The following is a 24,040-nucleotide window of genomic DNA, read 5'->3' as shown; positions in this document are numbered from 1 at the left end:
CCTCAGGGTCCTTTCTCTTGGCAGATCCAGATGAGCAGGTGTCAGCAAAGGTGGCGAGGTTTTTTTAGCCGGGGCAATCAGAATAAGATCCACTATTTGACTTGATTCAAAACCCTAAAATGTATTTTACATCATTGACTTTTTATTTCTATTCTTTGAATATCGCATTGTTGTTTTATTGCTATGGCTGACGGCTGATGCAAATAAAGATGTATATTTTTAGCCACAAAATACCTAATAAGATACTTAATAATAATAATAATAATACAGTAATAATTTTTATTTCTACTTAGTGGTGGGTATGCGTTTTTGTATGTTTCTGAAAAAAATATCAATATAACATTTTACAAAATGAAAGATCCATATCTCTTTTGTATATCTCTGAATAATCAATAATTCACAAAAAAACAAACAACTATTGAGTCCCAACTTTTAGCCATTCCCAGGAAAGGAAGGGCACCGGGCGCCTCTCGGGCTTCGCCTGCGCGGTTTGCGCCTGCGCGGCCTTCCCTCTCCTTCCGCTTCCTGCCCCCGCCTTCCGCGCGTGCGCCGTGGCGTCGTCCAACCCGGAAGTGGCCGCCTCCGCTGTGGGCGGGAAGGGAGCGAGGGCGGGACGAGGCGGCTCCCGGCCGTCGCCTCTCTCAGCCGCGGGGAGCGAGCCCGGAGGAGCGGGCGGAGAGAGGGACAGCGCTCAGGTAAAACATGAGGGGGGGGGGGTCTGTGGTAAATTGGGGGGCACTGAGGTAATTTTTGGGAGGGGTTGCTGAGGTAATTTCTGTGGGGCGGGGTTCTGAGGTACTGCAATTGGGGGGGTTATGAGTTCACTTGGGGGGTTTCTGAGTTAAATATGGGGGTTTATGAGGTGATTTGGGGGTTTCTGAGGTAATGTTTTTGGGGGGAAGAAGAGGCTTTGGGGGGGTGGCACAATTCTCTCCCCCCCCCCAGCTTCGTGTCCCCCCTCTAAGAAGGTGTCTCCCTTGGGGGGGAACTGAGGCTGAAGGAGTTTAGAAGACACCCCCCCCCCCAGAATAATAATAATGATAAAAAAGCCAGGTCCGAGGCCCCTTCGCCGCTCTCTTCCACACACGCCCCCCCCCCCCGAGGGAGCCTCAAAGAAAGAAGTTGAAGGGAAGCCCCATTCAAAGGCTTAGCTCCCCCCTCCCCAATGTTATGTCCAAGGGGGCAGCAAAGACAGACATGGGGTTTCCCGTTTGCTGAGGTAGTTTGGGGGGGGGTTCCTAGGAGGGAGGGGCTTTTGTGGGGGGGGGACAGTCTGGTTTATATATATATATATAATGCATATTATATATATTATAGTGTATATATATTATGTTATATATATATAGGGTACAAACATATATAATATAATACAATATATGGTATGGTGTAATATGTTTGGGTGTATATAACATGTATATGGGTGTGTATATATCATATATACATTATGTTATACGGTGCATACAAATATAAGGTATGCTATGATATGTTTGTGTATATGTAGCATATATATGTGTATATGTGTGTATATATAATGTATGTACTGTGTTATACAGTACATACATATACAATGTAATATAATATATGGTATGATATGCTATGTTTGTGTGTGTATAACATATATGTGTGTATATTTATATAATACATATTACATTGCATTATATTATGCTATGCTATACTGTACTATATTTTGCTATATTATTATATACAGTGCTTTTTTTCTTAAAAAAATGCTTAGGGGTGCTCTCATTTTGACTCCAGAAAATCACCATTTTATAGTTCAAATGGGGGGTGGGGATACAGTAAACAAAGTACAAAGGTTCACATAATGTTTAGGGGTACACGCCCCCCCCCCCCCCAGAAAAAAGCACTGTGTGTGTATAATATTTTTATTGCTTTCTCTCGGTCAATGACCAGTAGAGAAGATATGGAAGAAAACAGAGAGCGTAAAACACATCATGATACGTTAAGTATACTAGGAAAGATTTAAAAACAATGGAAAAGAGTGTTACAACAATGAGAAATATAAAAGCATCACATTCAAGGGGTAAGGAAACAAGGTAATTTTTGAGCCCCACATTGGGCAAAACATTCCTGCCTTGCTGGGGGTTGGGCTAGATGGCCCTCAGGGGTCCCTTCCATCTCTACGATCCCGTTGTTATTTTAGAGTCCTCCATCGCGACATATCGTGAGACTGAATCCCATCATTTCAGTACATACTGTGTGTGATACAGTGATTTCTTTGGTCAGTCCTGGATCCCAAGGTGAGGGATTTACCTGAAAGCCGAGAGATTTGGGGGCACGGGAGGGGGGGGTTGCAGGTAGTTGGACGCTTTATTATTATTATTATTATTATTATTATTATCATCATCATCAAGACTACCCATCTTGAGGTCCAGAGAGGGACCCTGTGAGCTGCCTCTACATATCTTTTTTTGTCCGTGCGGATCAGGGCTGAGTGCGAGTGACGGCATCTTTACCTTTTGCTCCACTTACCGTATTTTTCGCTCTATAAGATGCACCAGACCACAAGACGCACCTAGTTTTTGGAGGAGGAAAGCAAGAAAAAAAATATTCTGAATCTCAGAAGCCAGAACAGCAAGAGGGATCTCTGCGCAGTGAAAGCAGCGATCCCTCTTGCTGTTCTGGCTTCTGGGATAGCTGCGCAGCCTGCATTCGCTCCATAAGACGCACACATATTCCCCTTACTTTTTAGGAGGGGAAAGGTGAGTCTTATAGAGCAAAAAATACGGGAATTGGTTCATTGTGCTGGAAGGAAGAAGTGGCATCATTTTGGAGCCCTTCTGCTGCCTCTGGTTCAGGTGCTGGGCCTGGTGTGTACAAGCTGGGAGATCCTGGCTGTTTCCTGCCGCTTTCTGCCAGGCCCTTGGGTGACTCTTCTCCCTTCCCTGCAATTAAGGCTGGGAGTTGGTGGCTGGGCTCTCCCGCCAGCAGCCTTGGGCCACGGATCCCGGTTTCTGGAGAGCAGTCCCCATCCGGCGGGGGCTGTGCCATCTTGCATCACTTTGCCTTGCGGATGCGTTACTAATAGGGCCGCCCCATTCGGAGCCCCTCAATGCGTCTGGATTTATTACAGTGGCAGGAAAGGGATGGGGGGGCTGTCTGATTTTGTTTATTTCCACCCCCTGGCAGACTAGGGAAGAACTTAAAGCAGCCAGTTGGCACCACTGCTCTCCTAGCTCCCCCCCCCCCCCAGTGTGTGTGTGTGTGTGTCTGTTTGAAATTTACTTGCCAGCGCTCAAGAGAGGCTGGGCTGGTCGGGTTGTGTGCGCGTCCGAAGATGATATCATGAGGCAGCCTTCCATCGAGCAGAGCAGAGCGCTCACACCCTTATGTGGTTTGGGCAGCAGCCTCTGCGTCTTGCCTCAACTTTGTAACTAACAGATTTCTCTCCCCCCCCACACCCCCTCTGCACATACCAGCCCCCCCCCCCCATCTGGAGGGGATAAGTTAGGGCAAGAAATACCAGACATATCAAGCCAGGCCTTCTGGATTGCTCCGTTTTTGAAGAGGTTTCACTTCTTGACAGTTCCCTGTCAAGGAGAAAGTGGGGGGGGGGACACACAACACTAGTGTGGCTCAATGGAGGCACTCTTAGAATCTAGCGAATTGTAGTTTTGTGAGGGGCAAACGACAGTTTCCAGAATTCTCATTTGGGGCAGGGTGCGCTTTAAATTCATGGTGCAGGTGCTTCTGAGGCAAGGCGGGTGTCAACACACAAGCAGAGCATCGTTTATGGATGTTCTGTGCAGAGAGGGAGAGCAGGGTTTCGTTTCGTTTTGAATTGAGGAATGCCCAATAAATTTGGTTAGGAGGCCTCTAATGCTTGATTGTATTTTTCAAAGTGGGATTTTGGCGAGGTTTCCTCTGTCCTTGCCCCCTCGCCAGCCGTGCAGCTGCCACCTCTAACCCTCCCTTCTCGCTCAAGGTGTTCATGAGAACAAGAGGGAGAGAGCTCTTGTCTCTACTGGCTTGAGGAAGTGATGGGATGTGGATTAAATACCCCAGTGCTCTCAGTCTGATAAGCAGACACCTTGGGTGGCTGTGTGTGGCTGTCAGCTGTGAAAAGAAAGTCTTTAAAAGTTTCTGCATGGTTTCTCTTGCTTTCAGCCTCTCGCTGCAAGACCTTTCCTAACCTCCGACTTCAGAGGCGCTGGTTCTTGCGTGGGGTGGCGGAAGGCAGGGGGAGTCCCCACTTTCTTTCTTCCAAACTTGGAGGAGGCCCCTTGATGCAGGAGCCTCCTAGGCTGCCTTCTCCCCTCTCCGTCCCCCCCCCCCCTGCTTCCCCTCTGCATTTTTCAGCTGCAGATGTTCTTGATAACTTCCTCTCTCTTCCAAAGTGAGCCATGCCTTTTGCTCTCTGCGTCTGGAGGATGACTAGCTGACTAAACAAAGAGATTTCTTCTCTCCCGCCTGCCCCCCCCCCTCCTTCAGAGGTTGACTCAGTCCGTTTTCTGTGTCACTCAAACCAAAGCCCAAAGCGTCTGGGCTGTGTGATAGGGGCAGAGCGCCAGGCCTCTGGGCTCCTCTCTCAGACCTGCCACACAACCTTATACATTTGTCTCCCTGAATAATTGAAAGAGGGTTACACGCTGTCTGCTGAAGAAGACGCACATATCTGGTGGCTGAAACTTCAAGCAGACAGCACCTTTTTTGTGGAAAAGAGTGATTCATGGACGATGTTAGCTTGAATAATCCAGAGTATGAACAAACTGCTTGAGTCGTTTGCTTCTAGCCCACCCTTTCATGGGTTGAGGAGACTCCAACCCGGACAGATCTTAAATTTCTTTGTGGGGACCTTTTTTTTGAGAGTGCAGCGTTAGACATCAATTTCCGACCCTGCCCCAGGACTTGAGCTCTCAGCTTGCCAGGGAAGTTCTGTGGCTTCACTCCCTCTGTGGAAGTATTGAGTGGGGCAGCACTCTTGGCTGCAGGCCCTGGGTTCAAATCACATACGGGGCGGCGGGAGCAGCCCCTCAGTGGCTGATCTTGAGCATTCATATTCAAGGCTCTAGGTTTTAAAAAAGCTCTGTGTTTCTCTCTCTTTGTTCCTTTCTGTTTAAAAGACAAGACCTGCGATGAGGTATTTAGAAACTGACACCGCCACCCAGCCTTTGAGTCTGCAGATGGGAAAAACTTGCAACTCACCAGCCTTCCTATATACAACCTATGCAGACATGATCAGTGATCAGTGTAGGATTCCCTTGGCTGTGTGTGCTTTTGATTTGATTTCCTGTATTTCCATTCCAGTGGACCCCAAAGCTGCTCACAATCAATAAATAGCAATAGCATGAGAGAGCACAATAGAACATTGCAACTACAGCATAAATTCTATAGAATAATTAACAGATAATCAGTGAAGCAGTTGCAGTCTGTAAAACACTGTGCTGCAACTATGCACAGTCCTGTGCCCTTGGCACTGAACTGCCCAATGTTTGCACAGGGATTAGCAAATCCTGCCTTGCTGTTGTTGTTTGGGTCTGTGTTTGTTTTTTCAAAAAAAAAAAAAATCCATTCATGTCTACAAAGTCCTCCTCTTGTGTGTGTGTGCTTAGTTGTGTTTCCTAATGCTCTCAAAAGCCTTTTTGGTAGTGAAATGGAGCATGGAAGCTCTGGACTTTAGCGGAGCTGCTGTAACACAATACAGCTCTCAAAGGTGGTCCTGTTGCCTTTCAAAGGGAAGCTCCTTAAATATTTTAGGCCCAGGCCTAATGGTTGTGATCTCTCTGTGTGTGTTTGTTTGTGTGTGTGAGAGAGAGGTGCTATCTTACAATAGTGTGAGTCCGCCAAAGCTGAATTGTCTGCTTTTGAAAAGCAAAAATTTGCATTAACTTGTCAGTGTAGGAAAAGAGGTGGTATGGGAACACCTAGCTGCTTTAAGTGAACTCACATCTCCAGGGCCTGATGAGCTGCACCCAAGGGTGCTAAAGGAACGTGTGCGGATGTAATCTCAGAGCCTTTGTCTATGATCTTAGAGAATTCTTTGAGGACAGGTGAGGTCCCTACAGACTGGAGGTGGGCAAATGTGGTTCCCATCTTCAGAAAGGGGAAAGAAGACCCAGGTAACTACTGACCGATGAGCTTGACATCGCTACCAGGAAAGGTTCCAGAACAGAAAATTCAACAGTCGGTTTGTGAGCACCTAGAAAAGGATGCCATGATTTCTAAGACCCAACATGGGTTTCTCAAAAACAAGTCATGTCAGACAAACCTCATTTCTTTTTTGGATGGAGTTACAAGCTTGGTGGATCAGGGGAATGCTGCGAATAGAGTGTATTTTGATATCAGTCAAGTTTTTGACGGAGTCCCCCATGATATTCTTGTGAGGAGGCTGGTAAAATGTGGGTTGAATGAAGTAACTCTTAGGTGGATTTGTAGCTGGTTGACCGACTGAACCCAAAGAGTACACATTAATGGTTCTTCATCATCCTGGAGAAAAGTAACAAGTGGGTGCTGTCGGGTTCTGTCCTGGGCCTATTGTTCAACATCTTTATAAACGACTTGGATGAAGGAATTGGGATGCTCATCAGATTTGCAGATGACACCAAACTGGGAGGGGTGGCCAACACCGCAGAAGACAGAATCAGAATTCAAAGTGACCTCAACAGATTGGAGAACTGGACCCAAACAAAATTAATTTCCATAGGGACAAATGTCAGGTTGATACCTGGCTCACTAGCAAGACATGGGAAAAGGATCTGGGGGTCTTAGTGGACCACAAGCTGAACACGAGTCCACAGTGTGATGCAGCAGCAAAAAAGGCGAATGCTGTTCTAGGCTGCATCCACAGAAGTCTAGTGTCCAGATCAAGGGAAGTCCTAGTCCCACTCTGTTCTGCCCTGGTCAGGCCACACCTGGAATCCTGGGTCCAGTTCCGGACATCACAATTTAAGAAGGACGTTGGCAAGCTGGAAGGTGTGCAGAGGAGGGCAACCAAGATGCTCAAGGGTCGTCGCTGGGTGGTAGGATACCTGCTTTGCCTTCGAAGGCACCATGTTCAATCCCAGGCATCTCCAGGTGGGGCTGCTGCCTGTCAGTGTAGACAATGCTGAGCGTCAGGTGAACCAGTGGTCTGACTCTGTGCAGCAGCTTCCTGTTTAAACCAGTCCTTCAGGCATAATCATGAGGACTAGAATCTTATTGCCCTTCTCATAAAAATCAAGTAAGTTGCTCAGGGGTGGGACAGACAGACAGACGGTCCCAAGTTCAGTCCGCAGGAACCCCAAGTAGGGGTGGGAGTGGTCTCCTGTCCCAAATCCAGGAGAGATGTTGCTGCCAGTCAGTGTAGACTATACTGAGCTGGGTGGAGTGAATGGTCTGAGCTGGTACAGAGCAGCTTCTGGAGTTCCTCTATAGTGGACCTGTTTCCTTTTGCCATAGCTTTGGGATCTCTGCCCTTCACAACTCCGGGAACCTTCAGAAATCTCCCATCTCTGTCGGCAGGGACAGAAAGGCCCATATTTGTAAATAAAGTGTGTGGGTCGATGGAGGGTTTTTTTTTGAATGAGTTATTTGAGGCTGTTGCTTCTGTGACGATTCTGCCTCCTCCAGAGGGGGCGGCAATAAATCCCAGTTTAGCAGGGAAGAACTTGTTGAGCCAAAGTGGTTCACTTGCAGAAATGTGCCTTTTATTTCCCCACCCACCCCCACCCCGGCTGCCCAGTTTTGCTATAATGGTAGCTTTCCCTTTTTAGCCTTGGCATGATTCATTGGTTAAACATGCAGCTCAAAATTACGGGTTTATGTAGACTAAACCGCTGCCTCGGACAGATTGGCGGGATGGGATGGGGACAGACACTCTGCCCTGTTTTCCAGAGGCTGTGATATGCACAAGGTAAGACTTCTCTGCGCGCTTTGCGAATCCTTTGACGCCGAGGTGCTTTCCGTCAGGTTGTGCTGGGAAGCATTGGGCCTTGAGAAACAGCCTCAGAATTTCTGTCTGCAAAAGGCTCCGGCAAATTACTTTCTACGAAGCCAGAAATTTGCTTCCCTTTTCTCTGCTGCTTCGGCTCTAGCCTAAATAGCAGCTCCCTCCTCTTAACCCAGCGGCCCTCCTTCGGCAAACAGACCATTGCTCCAAATTGGAAGAAGCTGTAGTTCTCAGTGCCCAGGAAAGGGCATTCGCTGGCACCAGAGCCTTCTGAAAACCTCCGGAGGAAAGCGATTCCACAGCTTCCCCTCCGTGGCTTAGCTGAAGGAGAAGTAAGCTGAGTTTCCTATGTGTCATGCCTTCCCCTTGGAAGGAAGGGAGGAAGGAGTGAGCTCTCCGGGTCCTCATTTGCCTTGAGAGCGGGGCGGCCTCCCTCCACTCTGGTAAGAACTCAAGACATGCCTGGGGAGGAGAATTTGCCTGACCCTTGACTTCTCCCCTAAGTAGGCGTGTTTCCTAAGCGGTCACGTTGCAGCCGGTTTGTTCCGCCAGAGCCCACGGGCAGCAAGAGACAAAGCCGTGTCTGTTCCTGGACTCTCCTTTCAGGCAGCACGGGGTGCCTGCTTTGGCTAAATCGACGGGTCGCAGAAACGGCCTTGGGGTGGGTGCCTTGCCTCGCTTCTGCCAATGGGGAGGCAGCCGTTCACCCGTTCCTCTTTGCGGCCCCCTTTCCTGCCATCTTCCTGAGGCTCAGGTAAACCGTCCCGCTGCCTTCCAGGGTTTGCAACAAGGCTGCCCATTTTGTTTTGTATTTCCTATGGGAGGGAAGGAGAAATGCCGCTTCCCTACTCATTGGAAAAAGGGGGCAGAGGCACAGGAGCTCAAGAACAACTCTCCCCACTTGTGGTACCCAGTGACCAGAATTCAGGGCCTACTGCTGCAACTATCTCCATTGTGGCTATTAGCCGGGGGTAACCTTATCTAGCGGGTGGCGCTGTGGGTAAAAGCCTCAGCGCCTAGGGCTTGCCGATCGAAAGGTCGGTGGTTCGAATCCCCGCGGCGGGGTGCGCTCCCGTTGCTCGGTCCCAGCGCCTGCCAACCTAGCAGTTCGAAAGCACTCCTGGGTGCAAGTAGATAAATAGGGACCGCTTACTGGCGGGAAGGTAAACGGCGTTTCCGTGTGCTGCGCTGGCTCGCCAGATGCAGCTTTGTCACACTGGCCACGTGACCCGGAAGTGTCTCCGGACAGCGCTGGCCCCCGGCCTCTTGAGTGAGATGGGCGCACAACCCCAGAGTCTGTCAGGACTGGCCCGTACGGGGAGGGGTACCTTTACCTTTACCTTTTAACCTTATCTTGCATAAAACACTGCAGAGCACTGCACACGTTCCTGGGTTCTTTGTGACCTTTTAATTGGGCCTAATGACAATGCATGTTGTTCTCTTGTCTCCTTTGGGGAGAAGAAATGAGAGCGAACCCTCCTCCCTCGGCCTGGCTCTCCCTGCCTTCTTTTGTGCTGCTTTGATGGTGCCTGGCTGCTTTTCAGGCTCAGGACTCGCTTTTGGGAGAGCATCTTTGGAATGGCACTGCTGCCTGCTAAAACCCTGGGGGCTATTGAGCTGCTTGTTTCCTCCTGTGGCTCAGAATATCCTGGAGGACAAGCGCTCCTTGATGATAAGATGATGGGGCCGGTTGTGGTCATGTCAACTGAGTGTGGCTGGTGTGACAGATGGACCCAGACCTTGCCAGGCTGCCTCTCCCATTGAGCACAACGTGATGGGCAGCTGACAGCTGACTTTCGGTGTCACAAAAAGGCTGTAAATGGTTCGTTATTGCTGTATTAGCAAGGAAGGCATACTAAAAGCTGTATATCTGTGGTGCGGAGAAAGCAGACAGGGAGAGGTCTTCTCCCATTGTCGCCCTGGAATTTGGGGCCAAATGTTGGAAGGTTCAGGGCAGACGAAAGGAAGACCTTATTCACATAGGCGCAGCGGAATATGTTCCCACAAGATGTTAGTAATGATCTCCAATTTGCATGGCTCCAAATCGAGACAAATATACCATCAAAGGCTGTAAGCGATGATGGTGCCTCTGAATGTCCGTTTTTGGGAAGCGCAAGCTATTCTCTTAAGTTTTTAACACAATGCTTCATTTTGCTCCCCAGGACAGGTGATGGTGAGGTGTTCTTGTTTCAGACGCCAAAATAACTTGGTCGGAGGAGGGTACGCTTGGGGAAAGGGGACACCCATCTGCTCTTCTGCTCCAGGCACAAAAATGTATGAAACCGACCCTGGCGACTGGCTCTGTGAGTCAATGTTCTGGAGAATAGCAGGATCACAGAGTTGGAAGGGGGGTGCAAAGGGCCGTCCAACTCCCCTTTCAGCTTGACCCTGGCGATTCGGCCGGGCTGCTTTCCTTCACCCTGCCCACCTGCTTGGGCGTTGAGTTTTTACCTTCTCTCACAGCTCAGTGTTGGGCTGTTTTTACAAGTTGTCTCAAGGTGTGGCTCCTCCCATCGAGAACTGCGGTTAATTCTGTGTGCATAGGGCTCTTTAAAAAAATGTCACTGTCCATCTGCACTTCATGTTGGGGTCCCTCTGCGCCTGTGGACCGGTGCTGAGATTGGGCTGTCCGTTGGACGGCTGTGGCTGCTGTCGCCTCGTGCTTCTCTGCCTCCCTGCTCTAAACAAACTGGAAGCTTTTTTAAGGGTTGTATCAAACGAGTAGACCCAATGAAGTTATAGGACATTACAAACTCCGTTGCATCTGTATCACGGGGGGGGGGGGGTCTACTCTTGAGTAGAACTTGGTTTGATACAACCATTGGAAAGTGAAATGCTTGCAAATGTTTCAAGATATGGCAATAACATTCCTTACAGCGGATTTTAAGGGAAAAAGTGAAGGCACTCGGAATTGTTACCATCCTTGACTGTGAATGTATGTACCACTTCAGACTAATCACGTGAAAGAAGCTAATTGCAGCTTCTGATCTGCAGATTTGATTACTGCCGTGTTCATTCCAGCTGCCCAGTTTGGCATCTTACAATGTCGCTAGCTGATGTTACGGATTTCTTTTAAAATGGGAGAAAATTTTCCGCTGAAAAATGTGTTGTAGAAATTTTCCCTGAGGTGGGAAAGATCCCCCACATTGTACCATGTCCCTTGGGACATCAGAAATCCAAGGTGATGATACTTTGGACTTGCCTAGACCTGGAGCAACGCTGGTGTCTTCAAGGAGCTTAAAAAAACAAAGTCATATGTGCCCCTTTGCCATTTCTCCTGAATCTTCCCCATCCAAAGCAGCTTTTGTGTATTGGAGAGTTTGATTTTGGGTCTGTTTTGCCCAGGCTTTGCCGCAGAGACTCAGAGCAGCTTGTAGCAAACAGTGCAAACTGAATGTTCCTGCTGTGAGGGTGCGTGTCATCTCTGCCCCAGGAGCAATGGCCCTGGCCCCTTTCCAGACGCTGCTGACTCCCAGCCACATTGGTCACCTCGTCTCTGCAGATGCTTCTGCTGCTGTTTGTAGGAACACAGAAAGCTGCCTTGTTTCAAGTCAGACCAAGGATGGCGCCTGACATCTCCGCCATCTTTCAAAGTTCCTCACCTAGCTCAGGGTTGTCCTCTGAACTAGCCAGATGTTCACTCAGTCCCAGTCAGTCCATCATTTGAAAAAATGAGCTGTCTTGCCCCAAAATGGCAACTAGACATTCCGTTTTGGCGACTGCAACCTTGCTTTAAGGAGCCGTTTTGCGCCCTGCTTATATATTTTGAGTTTCTAACGCTGCCAGTGAGGTAGGTTAGGCTGAGAGAGAGAGACTGGACCAAGTTACCCAGTGAGCTTCATAGCCGAATGGGGATTCGAACCCTGGTCTCCCAGGTCCATTGCCCAGCGCCTCCGCTTTGGGCTCCCCCCCTGACCCGCCTCTCTCCTTCCTTCTCCTTCCAGATACCCAGCCCCGCAGCTGAGCCCAGGGCGGTATGCCGAGGCAGGATGAGCGCGAAAGATGCCGGCGGTGCAGCTTGCCCCGAGAAGGCGGCCTACACTCTTCATATTTACCCCCAGCTCTCAGCCGAAAGCGCCTCCTGCTGCCGCGTGACGGCAACCAAAGACGCCACCACCGCCGACGTCATCCGGGACGTCATCGGCTCCCTGAGCCTGGACGTCTCTAAGCACTACGTGCTGGTGGAGGTGAAGGAGTCGGGCGGGGAGGAGTGGGTGCTGGACGGGAACGACTCCCCGGTGCACAGGGTCCTGCTGTGGCCCCGGCGGGCGCAGGACGAGCACCCTCGGCAGGACGGCTACTACTTCCTGCTGCAGGAGAGGAACACGGACGGCAGCATCAAGTACGTCCACCTGCAGCTGGCCTCCGGGGAGGACGAGGGGCGGGAGGAGGCGCGGCGGCTGGTCGAGCGAGGCTTCCTCCCCTGGCTGCAGGAGGACGTCAACGACCTGTGCAACCTGCCCAACCTGACGGAGGCCACGCTGCTGGAGAACCTCAAGCGGCGCTTCCTGAAGCAGAAGATCTACACCTACGCCGGCAGCATCCTCATCGCCATCAACCCCTTCAAGTTCCTGCCCATCTACAACCCCAAGTACGTCCAGATGTACGAGAGCCACCAGCTGGGCAAGCTGGAGCCCCACATCTTCGCCATCGCCGACGTGGCCTACCACACCATGCTGAAGAAGCACCTCAACCAGTGCATCGTCATCTCCGGGGAGAGCGGCTCCGGCAAGACGCAGAGCACCAACTTCCTGATCCACTGCCTCACCGCCCTCAGCCAGAAGGGCTACGCCAGCGGGGTGGAGAGGACCATTCTGGGCGCTGGACCGGTGCTGGAGGTGAAAGGCAATCCGTAAAACTCTCTCTCTCTCTCTTCTGTCAAGTCCTTTTTGTAACCGGGAAGGATGGGCTCGGTCTCTGGGGGTCTCAAGTGGGGAGGATTGTTTCTGTGGAGCTCAGGCCACTGGGGGACAGGATGGGTGGCTGGTCTAGATGGGCTCGCTTTGAATCTTCTTAGGTCCTTACGGGAGATTCAGGGCAGGCATAAGAAAGTACAGTACATCTTTACCCAGTGCTTGGCTAAACAACAACAACAAAATTATTGATATGCCACCCATCTGACTGGGTTGCGCCAGCCACTCTGGGTGGCGTCCAACAAATGAAACAAATTGAGCACAGTAAAACATCAAACATTTTAAAACTTCCCCATACAGAGCTGCCTTCAGCTGTCTTCTAAAACTCAGATAGTGGTTTATTTCCTTGACATCTGATGGGAGAGGGTGCCACCACCGAGAAGGCCCTCTGCCTGGTTTCCTGCAACCTCACCTCTCGCAGGGAGGGAACCGCCAGGAGGTCCTCGGAGCTGGATCTCCGTGTCTGGGCTGAACGATGGGGGTGGAGACGCTTCTTCGGCTATACGGGGTTGAGGCCATTTAGGTCTTTCAAGGTCAGCACCAACACTTGGAAGCGTAGTGGGGAGCCAGCGTAGGATTTGCTCCCACGGGCTGTCATGATGACGGCTTTGTGTAAGGCTGCCGAGGGCTACCAGCCGCGAAGGCTGTGTTCTGATTCACCAGTGAGGAGAGATGCTTCTGTTGTCCCCAGCTCCTGCTTGCAGTCTTCCCTTTGCCAGGACGGGAAGCTGGTCTACATGGGCTCGCTTTGCCTGGACTCGGCTGCTGCAGGGCTCCTCGGATGTTCTGATGTGGGTTTTTAAGCCGCTCCCTATTGAGGTTTTGGACAGCTCTGAGGAAGGAAGTCTTCAGACGGGGCCTTTTCCTCTGTGCTGGGCGCTGCTTTGTTTTCTGTGCAGGGCTCTCCTCCTGACCCTCTCCTTAGCAGCATCTTCCTCCCCCCCTCACCAAATTTTTCCCCGGGATTTCAAAGACCTCTCCTTATTTAGTCATATTTGACCCATGCCGTCTTTCACAAATGGAGATTAAGAAACAGGAGTAGGGGAGGGGGGGGTCATTGGATGTTGGTTGCTGTTTTCTTTTCTAGTCCTGAGCTGAAGCTGACCTCATGGCTTGGTTTTCACTTAATCAGAGCGAGAGGCAGCAAAAGTCTCCACCAAGACCCAGCCTTTCTGCACACTGCACACTCTGCTTTGCATAGGCCTTTCTTTCTCATCCCCCCCCCAACTGCTCTTTTTCTGTCACATGCTTGCTTCTGTTTCCTAATCCTCAGAGAGCAAAGAACCCTCTTCCTCAAATAGGCTGGCTGCAGCTCAGGTGAGCGGCTTCTGTCACTCCTGGGTCCTTGCAGAGTTCCAGTGTGCTCCCAACACCAGCCTGCGCCGTTTTACCACTTCAGCACACCAGGCGCCGTCCAAATGCCTTAGGGACTCTCGATTTGCGGAAGGTTTGCTCCTGAGCCTTTTCTTCTCCCCAAGATCTCCCACAAGGTAGAGGAGATTTAGGGTCAGAGTTTCCCTTCTCCCAGATGGGCAAGCCCCACCTGCCCCTCACTTCCCTCTACAACAGGGGCAGAAACCCCCTTCTTTACCGTTGGAGCCCCTCTTGCTCTCGTCCACTCCTTCCTCTGGAGCCTGTCTTCACATGCAAGGGAATCCCCTGAGGGCTTGAGACCCACCAACACCCCTCGCCTGGTTGAGCCAGCCAGTTGAAGCCGCTTCCAGAGTGCGGCCGTTACTGCACGCTGACAGCTGAGTGCAGGGTGGGGACCAAAGGTGGACAAACTACCGCCAGAAGGAGCATGACATGTCCCCCACCAGAGGTCTCCCCCCCCCCCCGTAACGCCCTGTACACCCCAGAGCAGTTTACAATAGTAGTACATAAAACCGTATAAAAAATAAAAGTAAAAAAAATGATCCAGCTGTTGTGTATTCCTAGTTGCCTGAAGGAATAGACAAATTGCCAGCTGGTGCTTAAAAATGGAAAGAGAAGGCATCTGCTCAGCTCAGGAGCATGCAGGGAAAGCACTCTATTCCTCCTATACATGGGAGGAGCATCTGAGAGACTTTCTTCCGGTTGCAGCTCAGGTTTCAAGGTGTTAAGGACCACTGGAGAAGGGAGCCAGTCACTCAGTAGCAGAGCAGCCGCTTTGCAGGCAGACTGTCCCTGGTTCTTCCCGTTACCTCCTGGTAGGAAGGAACGACCCCTGGAGAGCGCAGACCACCTTTGGCTAAACAAAGGATTAGTCTGAACTGGGATGAGACAGTTTCTTGCCTTCCTCAGAATAACCATAATAATCCTTTTCCTGTGCTGCAGACCAGTCAGCTCTATTTATTACTTGCATTTAGAGCCTTTAATCTGGGCGGGGTTCCAGAAACATAATAAAATAAATACTGTTAAAAGCAGAAAATAACAACTGGGGGGACGGGACACAGCCACTGTTGAGCTTTCAAGCCAGCTGGCTCAGGCTTCTTGCTGTCCTCGCCCCTTATGTTCAAATGTCTCCGTATTTTTATCTGAATATTTTATTTGTACTGTGGAACTCCCAGGTCTGTGGTTGCTTGCTTGAGATCACCAGAGCAGAAGAGCCTGCAGGGTCAGGCCAAAGGGCAGCATCCTTGTTCTTACGGTGACCAACCAGACGCCTGCAGGAAAGCCACAAGCAGGAACTGAGCCCAAGAGCTCTTAACTTGGGGCTGGGGAAACATTTGTGGCCCCCCAGATACCCTCCTGCTCCCAAGCATCATCAAACCCAGCAGCCAGCATGGCCCAGTCGTCCGTGGAGGAGGATGGGAGTAGCATCTGGAGGGGCCACGGGTGCTCCCCCCCCCCCCCGTCCTCTGCTGTAGCTCCCACCATCCCTAGCTAGCAGGACCAGCGGTCAAGGATGATGGGAGTTGTAGTCCAGCAACATTCAGAAAAGCTGCTCTAGTGAGTTTCTCAGCAAGGCTTGCGATTTTGCTCTGCCACCTAAATAAGCTCCACTCTCTTAGCACCTCTGATTTCTTAAGCCCAGGTAAGGAGGCTCCACCTCAGCTGGCAAACAGAGACAGGCGCTGCCTTCCATTCATAAAGTGACTTGGGCAGGAGGCTTCAGAGCTCCTGCACGGTGCGTCTGTCCTTCCCTCTCCCCTCCCCACCTCCGCCAGAAAGCAGAAGTGAAGATCTCTGAGGCTTGGCTACCTCTTTGAGCTTCTTCCACTTGTGGTCTGTCGGCCAAAACAGGAAGGAGGTCGCTGTGGGGAGCCCCTTCGGGATCAGCTGACGGCATGGCATTGGTTGCTACTAACTCATTCAGACTTTCGGAGGGGGAGAGGGGAAGGGAAATCTTTCAGGTTCCATTTGAGGGAAAGTTAAGAAGAGCCTGATGGCTGAGGCCAGCGGCCCGTCTAGCCCAGCGCCCGAGTGGACGGCTCTTCTGGGAAGCCCACACGTTAGGGGGACGTGAGCGCAAGAGCCGTCTCTCCTCCTGTGGTTTCCAGCAACTGGTAGCACTGCTGCCCCCAGCAGTGGCATCAGAGCATAGACATCATGGGTGCCTTTGGGAGGGTGCGGCAGATAGCACTACGGGTCTTCAGGTGCTCTGAAATATCATAAGGAAATGCAGGGACTCCTCCCAGAATGCCTGTGTGGCTGCAGGCTGTCTGGGAAGCTGAGATTCTTGTGCAGTAGTTGGGAAGAAACACATACACACCCACCCACGTCTGCCTCCAGAAATTCATTTCTTAAAAGTTTCCGAGAAAGGGCTCTTGCTCTGATGCTTTCGGAGTCATGCTTGCCTTCTGGCACGGGGAAGAGAGTTCTGCGTTGAGCCAGACTCATCTCAAGCCCATGGCTTCGGGGACGACTTCTTCCGCGCCACTGGACTCGCCAGGGGATGAAGTCCAACGAAATTGGGGGGGGGGGGCTGGGAAGAGAGCTACTGGCAGCCTTTTGTGGCACAGATTCTGCCTTGGCACTGTGGGTAGCATTTTGGAGAGCGTTTCTTTTTCGTTCTCTTAATCTAGCAACTTACTTTGGGTTTTTGTGGGGGGGGGGGTTCTCTGAGAGGCTGTAGGTGGATACCCTTTCTCAAAAATAGCCATACTTCGCTGCCACAGACATGGTTTGGGGACTTTATATGGCCCAGCTTGGGTTTATTTTTTATTTTTTTTTAATCAGCTTTGGAGAATTTGCTCTGTAGTTGGGCTAAATACCACACAGATGAGGTCATCACACTCTTGGGTTCCTTTCAGAAAACCATAGGCGGCTTACATGGGTAATTGTAAAAGGGGCGGAGAGGAAAGGAAATTGGGAGATCGGTCAGGGCAGCTTTTAAACCCAGGCTTCCCAGTTCAAAATTCGTGGTGTTTCTCAAAATGACCTCAATGCATCCTGTTGGAGCAACGAAAAACCTGTCGGTTTGCAACAAAATGGAGCCTGCGTAAATCTAGGAATTTAAAGTGCAGGGAGTTGGGAATTGAGCTCTCAGCAGTCCCTGAAGCCAGTAGGGTCAAAGGTCTTGGAAGGTGGTGGTGGTGGTGGTGATGGTGGTGGTGGCATCTGGTAACATCTGGAGGGCCACAGACCTTCCCCACCCCTGACCTAAATCCTTCTTTAGTCATCCAGCCAACAGACATTCAGCTGTGAGGAAAGATTGCAGCATCCGGGTCTTTATAGTAAAGAGGAAAGGCGAGTGAGAGGTGACTATCCAATTTATAACATTCTGCATGGCTTGGAGAAAGTGCGTTCTTCTCCCTCCCTCATAACACTAGAATTCATGAAGTGAAGCTGAATGTTGGAAGGTTCAGGACAGACAAAAGAAAATGCAGGGTTAGACTGTGGAACTCCCTCCCACAGGAGGCTGCCTGTTGTCTCGCACCAGCCCTCCTACCAAAGCCCTCCCTTCCCTCCTGCAACCTTTTGGGGTTGTTCTGGAAGCCACCTTTGCTCTTTGTTTGGTGTGGTTTTTGTCACTTCGCCTTCTCTCCCCTCCGTTTCTCACTTTCTTCCTGGGTTCAGCCCGGGGGGTTGCAGCTGATGGGGAGGAGGTCATCGAGTCAACAGGTTTTCTGAGAGAGGAGGGTGAGGGAAGGCCCTAACTTCCTCTTTTTAAAAAAAGAAAGAGCCTTGCTTATTCTTCTGATGTCACAAGGATGTTGTGTTGGCTCTGGGACTCTAGGATAAATGAGTCAGCCCCAGTTTGGGGTTGGTTTCCGCCCAGGCCTGTGAGCTGTATGCTAAGTGTTGCGGGTGTTGCAGCCAGCTGCCTGCCACAACGCATGAATGTGTGTGCGCACTTGCAGGAGGGGAGTAGGTGAGAAAGCTCTTTGGTCCAGCCTCCGTGCCTCGTTTCTGGCATCCATCTGTCTCACGAGGCAGCAGCGTGAACCTCTGGGGGTGAAGTCAAACCGCAACCTCCACGGGGCGCAAACCTGGGCAGGGTGCATGGGCTGCCAGACAACAAGACCTCCCTCTCGGCCTCACTGATGGGGTCCAAAGGAGGACCGATGCTGAACTTTGTTTTACAAGCATGATAAATTTATATAGTACGGTTTTCTGGATTTAAATAAGACTGGGTGATGTGCTGCCAGCACTTTGAGCTGTGTGTGTGTGAGAGAAAAAGAGCTTTGTTACTCTATCCGTAACAATGCTGTGTCAACAGCAGAGCCTAGCACCTGCTGAGTACAGAAAATCTCTGATTTAATCCTGGCTGCCTTTAGTTATTTGAGAAGGGAAGAGGGACAATTCAGCCCTTTATAAGCATAGACCATGGTTTGTAGACCATGAGGACTAGAATCGTACATTATTTTTAGGGCAAGGGCCACAGCTCAGTGATAGGGCGCAGGCTTTGCTACCGCTGAATGTCCCAGCTTCAATCCACTTAGGACTGGGATTGTCAGCAAGAAACCCCGAGAGCTGCTGCCCATGAGTGGGGGGGGGGGAGCTGCCCCCCATCAAGTAAATAAGTAAAAATACTTAACTGACCAATGTTCCTGTCAGTCATTTCTGAACTTTGCTGCAGACATTTGCCTCATTATCTCACTTCCCTGCAGGCCTTTGGAAACGCAAAGACGGCCCACAACAACAATTCCAGCCGGTTTGGGAAATTCATCCAGGTCAACTATTTGGAGAACGGCATTGTCCGGGGGTGAGTGCGGCTTCCAGGCTCTCGGGGGGGAGGGTCGTTGTCCTCGCTGTTTCACGAAGCAGCTGTCCTCCCCCAGCAGAATATTGCTGGAAGTGAAAACCCCTCTCCCCCCCCCCCCCAATGTCGTTCATAAGGAACATGGCCTGCCTGGCTCCACGGATTCTAGCACCATAGAGCCTTGTTGCGGGGGGCAGCTTCTCTTTCTCCCCCCCCCCCCATTCACTCTTTTTTTCTCTTGGTGGATTCCAGGGCTGTGGTTGAAAAGTACCTGCTTGAAAAATCTCGCTTGGTGTCCCGGGAAAAGAACGAAAGGTGAGGAGAAAGTTTGTGGTTTAACTTGAAATACATGGTGCATTTTACAATTCGGAAAAGGGAAAGTCATCACTAATAAACTATTATTATTATTATTATTATTATTATTATTACTGTGCACCCAGAGTAGGAACCGAGGAGAGATAAGGGTGGATGAACGAGGGAGGGCTCAAATAATTTAGAAGCCAGAAATCTATTAAGACGTGCAAAATCCCTGGGACCTGGGACTGAATCTCAACAGCCAGACACTGCCTTTAAGCCTAATGCACTGTGTAGCTTGTTGTGAAGATAAAATGGGCACACTCAGGGGTGTAAACAGGAACGGGCAGATAACTTCCCAAATCTGCAGAGGCCCATACCTGTCCAGGGGGCCCGTTGACCGTCTTCTACAGACAATCTGGATCCACTTCAGGTGCGCAAGCTATGAAAAGAGCGAGCCAAGCGGCTTCTGTTAACAGGCGTGTGTATGTGTGTATGTGTGTGTGTGTGTGTGTGTGTGTGTGTGTGTGTTTGTTCTCCTTCCCGAAGGAACTACCACGTGTTCTACTATTTGCTGCTGGGCGTCAGCGAGGAGGAGCGTCAGGAATTCCACCTCAAGCAACCCGAAGACTATTTCTACCTCAACCAGGTACACAAAGGCCCTCCTCATGTGAGCCTGGCTGGGACAGATGGCAAAGGCGCTTTTGTGTCTGCCCCACGCTCCAGAGGTAGTGGCGGGGGGGACCCCAAACAGACCTCCTTTGTTCCCACTCAAGTCTTCAGCAGGGATCGCCTTGCTCAGCCCCAGAAGGCCAGAGGCCACGTGTCTTGAGGAGGGTTTCCTAGCCGGGTCAGGCCTGATGCAGCCAGCTGGACGCCCCACTCTTGAGCACCACGTGCCTCCCTCTTCTTTTCTTAATAAAAAAAGTTATCCTTGTTTTATTCATGATATTTAATACTAACACACACATATCATAGAATTGTAAAGTTGGGTGGGACCTCATCTAGTCCAGTCCCCTGCAATGCAGGAATCTCAGCTGAAGCAGCCACAGCCTCTGCTTAAAAACCTCCAAGGAAGGAACATGCGCCATCTTTTGAGGGAGACCACGATTTTGTTTCTGTGCTTAGATTTAGTCGTTTATTCGCCTTTTTCTTCTTGCAGCATAACTTGAAAATTGAAGATGGGGAAGACCTCAAGCACGACTTTGAACGGTTAAAGCAAGCCATGGAGATGGTCGGCTTCCTTCCGGCGACCAAAAAGCAGTACGTACATAAGAACATGGGGAAAGCCCTGCAACGGGGGGGGGGGGGGGTCAGGCTCACAGGGTGTCCAGTTCTCACAGTGGATAACTAGATACCCCAAAGGGAAGCCTCCCATGCTAAAAACATTTTTGTTTAGTCAAGTCTACCCAGATATTTAGAAAGCTGCAGCCAGTTTTATTTTTTATTATGCCGCCCATCTAACTTGAGTTGCCCCAGCCGCTCTGGGCACCTGCACCTGCAAGCTGGTGCCTTCAACTCTACTTTCTGTGTTTATCTTTCTCCAGGATTTTTTCAGTCCTGTCTGCTATTCTGTACCTGGGGAACGTCACCTACAAGAAGCGGGCGGCAGGTCGGGACGAGGGCCTGGAGGTCGGACCCCCCGAAGTGCTGGACATTCTCTCCCAGCTCCTGAAGGTTCCAGACTCCTCCTCATTAAGAAAATCTGCCAATTGATTGCCGGGGGGGGGGGCGGTATGGAGGGGACAGAGACACCTAACATTTTATTTATTATTTCTCCCAAACATTTAGTTCTCTCATTCTTCTTTTCTGGAGGGCCACGGAAGTTCTCCACCCTGGAGTTTAAAAGTGATCCAGGAGTGGTGGAGATTTATCTTGGGGGGGGGGGATATATGTGGCCCTCCAGATGCCAAACTCCCATATATCTAATGGATGTATTTCATGGACTGAGGGAGCAGGTTCCTGGGGGATGCTCTGGCCCAAGGGGTAGCAAAACCACTGCAGGCTGGCTCCGTCTGCCTCTCTCAGGTCAGGCATTCCTGATCTTGCTCCCCAGGTGAAACGTGAAATCTTGGTGGAAGTATTAACGAAAAGAAAAACGGTGACGGTGAACGACAAGCTGATCCTGCCCTACAGCCTCAGCGAGGTGAGTTGGCGTGCGCTGGCCAACGAGTGTTACTGATAGAGCACAGAGAAAGGCAACATTTATTTTTTTAGGAATAGGTTGGATTACAGGGTGAGCTGAGCCGATGGGCTTCTTTATTTCGAGGTTTTCGTAAGCTGCCTTAGGACAGTTCTCATGATTTGAAAGAAAACAACTAAAAAAAAAAAAAGGAGAGAAGTGTCATAACAGCAGGAGTCACAGAGATACAGCTACAGCAGATGGGACGTGGGTGGCGCTGGGGCTTGCCAGTCGGAAGGTCGGAGTTCAAATCCCTGTGACGGGGTGAGCTCCAGTTGCTTTGTCCCTGCTCCTGCCAACCTAGCAGTTCGAAAGCACGCCAGTGCGAGTCAATAGGTACTGCTGCAGCAGGAAGGTAAATGGCGTTTCCATGCGCTCTGGCACTCGTCACGGTGTCCCGTTGCGCTTGAAGCAGTCTAGTCTTGCTGGCCTCATGACCTGGAAAAGCTGCCTGTGGTCAAATGTCGGCTTCCTCAGCCTGAAAGCAGAGATGAGCGCTGCACCCCAAAGTCAAATTCGACTGGACTGAACCCTCCAGGGGTCCTCACAGAGCTGAGAAGGCCTGGGTTCAGTCTGGGGAACGATGCCCTGCTTGAAGCCATAGAGAGTGGCTGCCAGTTAGTGTAGACAACACTGATCTTGGTGGACTCGTATGCTGTGGGTATTTTTAGACTGTGTACTGCCCTGAGGTCTATTGATGTACAAGTAAAGAACACGAAGAGGAGCGCGGGTCCTGCTTGGAAGCTTCCCTTCCGAGCGTCTGGTTAAGTCAGTGTGGGAACAGGACCAAGAGGGCTCCCTCCAGCCTGATCTTCCGAGATTTCCTCAGCGCTCCTTCCTCTGTGCCTCTTTCTCCAACCTGCAGGCCGTCACGGCTCGCGACTCCATGGCCAAGTCTCTCTACAGCGCCCTTTTCGACTGGATCGTTCTGCGAATTAACCACGCACTCCTCAACAAGAAGGACATGGAGGAATCTGTGGTGGTATGTCTTCAGGGAACAACGGCAGCCTCGGGGGCTGGGCGATACTTGCTTTTCGACGTCGCCAGCTAAACATTGCGATATGCTGATATATCACGATGTCTGGAATGTAGAGGCAATGGCAGGCTTCGCGGTTTCCCCCACATCGTGATTTCTGCATAGCGCGCACACAGACACACGCATCATGGTTTGCAGCAGTTATGAAACCGATATCACGATACAGACTTCAGATCGGTTTGGGACGATATAGCAATATATTGCCCAGCCCTAGCAGACTCTGCCCCAATTACACACCCAACGAGCATGGCCTTTCTTGCCGCTTGCAGTCGGCAAAGATCACGGGCCCCACTGTCCTTCTGACGCCACCCTCTGTTGCTTCGCTCCTTCCTCCCTCCCTCCTTCTCACTGTACAGTGCTTTTCCATCGGGGTGCTCGACATCTTTGGCTTTGAGGACTTCAACACCAACAGCTTTGAGCAGTTCTGTATAAACTACGCCAACGAGCAGCTGCAATATTATTTCAACCAGCACATCTTCAAGCTCGAGCAGGTAAGGAATCGCGCGCGGGGGGGGGGGGGGCGCGAGCTTCAATATTCCATGGCTGAAATGTTGGCCCTCCAAGCCTCTCTGGCCCACAGAACTCTCTCACCAGGCCTTGCTTTTTTCAGGGTTTTCACCCTGCTGGGAATGAAAATGCCTCTTTTCTTGCTTGGATGGGAGGATAATTGCTTGGCTCTTACTGATAATTTGATTGTTTTACCTTGCTTGAAAACCCGCTTTTAGGGGTTTCCCCTCAGTCAAGCAGTAAATGAATTTCATGAAATGAAAACAATCCTCCTTCAAAGCATCCACCTCTTTGCACAAGTTAAAACCACCGCATGGCCATTTGTCCTGCCCTCTGCCAGTCAATTCCATTGGACGCCGCCCCTCCCCAGGTCCTATCTCATGAGGCCAGGGGACATCGGCTTTTCAAGGGCCTGTTTCATTTGCCCACAGGAAGAGTATCAGAGCGAAGGGATCGCGTGGCACAACATTGACTATACCGACAACGTGGCCTGCATCCACCTCATCAGCAAGAAGCCCACCGGCCTCTTCTACCTGCTGGACGAGGAAAGCAAGTAAGTTCAGTTGGCGCAGAGCGTAGCCTTCGACTGAGCTTTCCTCAGAGCAAACCCCGGGAAAGAGTGACGTTTTCATGGAGGGAACCTAAGACAACCGTCCCGTATGCCCCCTTCTGGCAATTCCTGCAGCCAAGCTGGTGCCAAACATCTTGCTCTGCTTTCCTTTGGGTGTGTGTGTGTGTGTGTGTGTGTGTGTGTGTGTTTGTGTGTGTGTGATCTGACAAGCCAGGACCTCCATGCACACTGCCCAGGCCTGCGCCCCGTGGAGGTCACTTGGGTCAGTTTATTTCATGCCTGGAACCACACTCCATTGCCTCTCAACACCGACAGACGCCACCAACAACAATATGAGAAGTCTTTGTCTTTTCCTTTCAGCTTCCCGCACGCCACCAGCCAGACCCTCCTGGCCAAGTTCAAGCAGCAGCACGAGGACAACAAGTTCTTCATTGGGACGCCCGTCCTGGAGCCGGCCTTCATCATCCAGCACTTTGCAGGCAAAGTGAAGTACCAGATAAAGGTAGGAGCGGGGGCAGAAGC

General features: G+C 50.8%; 1 protein-coding gene across 8 annotated transcripts in view; it reads left to right on the top strand.

The window, feature by feature from the left end:
* Positions 1–558: 558 nt before the first annotated feature.
* The window catches only part of MYO9B (myosin IXB), a 45,314-nt gene continuing 21,832 nt past the window's right edge, over positions 559–24,040 (top strand). For 6 of the 8 annotated variants that reach the window (XM_077921945.1, XM_077921946.1, XM_077921943.1 and 3 more), the window contains exons 1-12: positions 582–695; positions 11,833–12,726; positions 18,837–18,931; positions 19,181–19,243; positions 19,772–19,871; positions 20,385–20,485; positions 20,770–20,899; positions 21,279–21,368; positions 22,270–22,386; positions 22,797–22,931; positions 23,379–23,500; positions 23,879–24,020. In XM_077921945.1, the coding sequence (XP_077778071.1) occupies positions 11,878–12,726; positions 18,837–18,931; positions 19,181–19,243; positions 19,772–19,871; positions 20,385–20,485; positions 20,770–20,899; positions 21,279–21,368; positions 22,270–22,386; positions 22,797–22,931; positions 23,379–23,500; positions 23,879–24,020 (1,944 nt within the window). In that variant the 5' untranslated portion in view covers positions 582–695; positions 11,833–11,877. Of the gene's footprint in view, positions 696–8,622; positions 8,643–11,832; positions 12,727–18,836; positions 18,932–19,180; positions 19,244–19,771; positions 19,872–20,384; positions 20,486–20,769; positions 20,900–21,278; positions 21,369–22,269; positions 22,387–22,796; positions 22,932–23,378; positions 23,501–23,878; positions 24,021–24,040 lie in introns of those variants that run through there. The other 2 variants (XM_028714138.2, XM_077921940.1) reach the window with 2 other exon arrangements.

This window comes from Podarcis muralis, chromosome 18 (assembly GCF_964188315.1).
Source record: "Podarcis muralis chromosome 18, rPodMur119.hap1.1, whole genome shotgun sequence".
NCBI classification, from domain to species: domain Eukaryota; kingdom Metazoa; phylum Chordata; class Lepidosauria; order Squamata; family Lacertidae; genus Podarcis; species Podarcis muralis.
The sequence above is the reverse complement of the archived record's forward strand: the minus strand, read 5'-3'. Positions and strand labels throughout refer to the sequence as shown.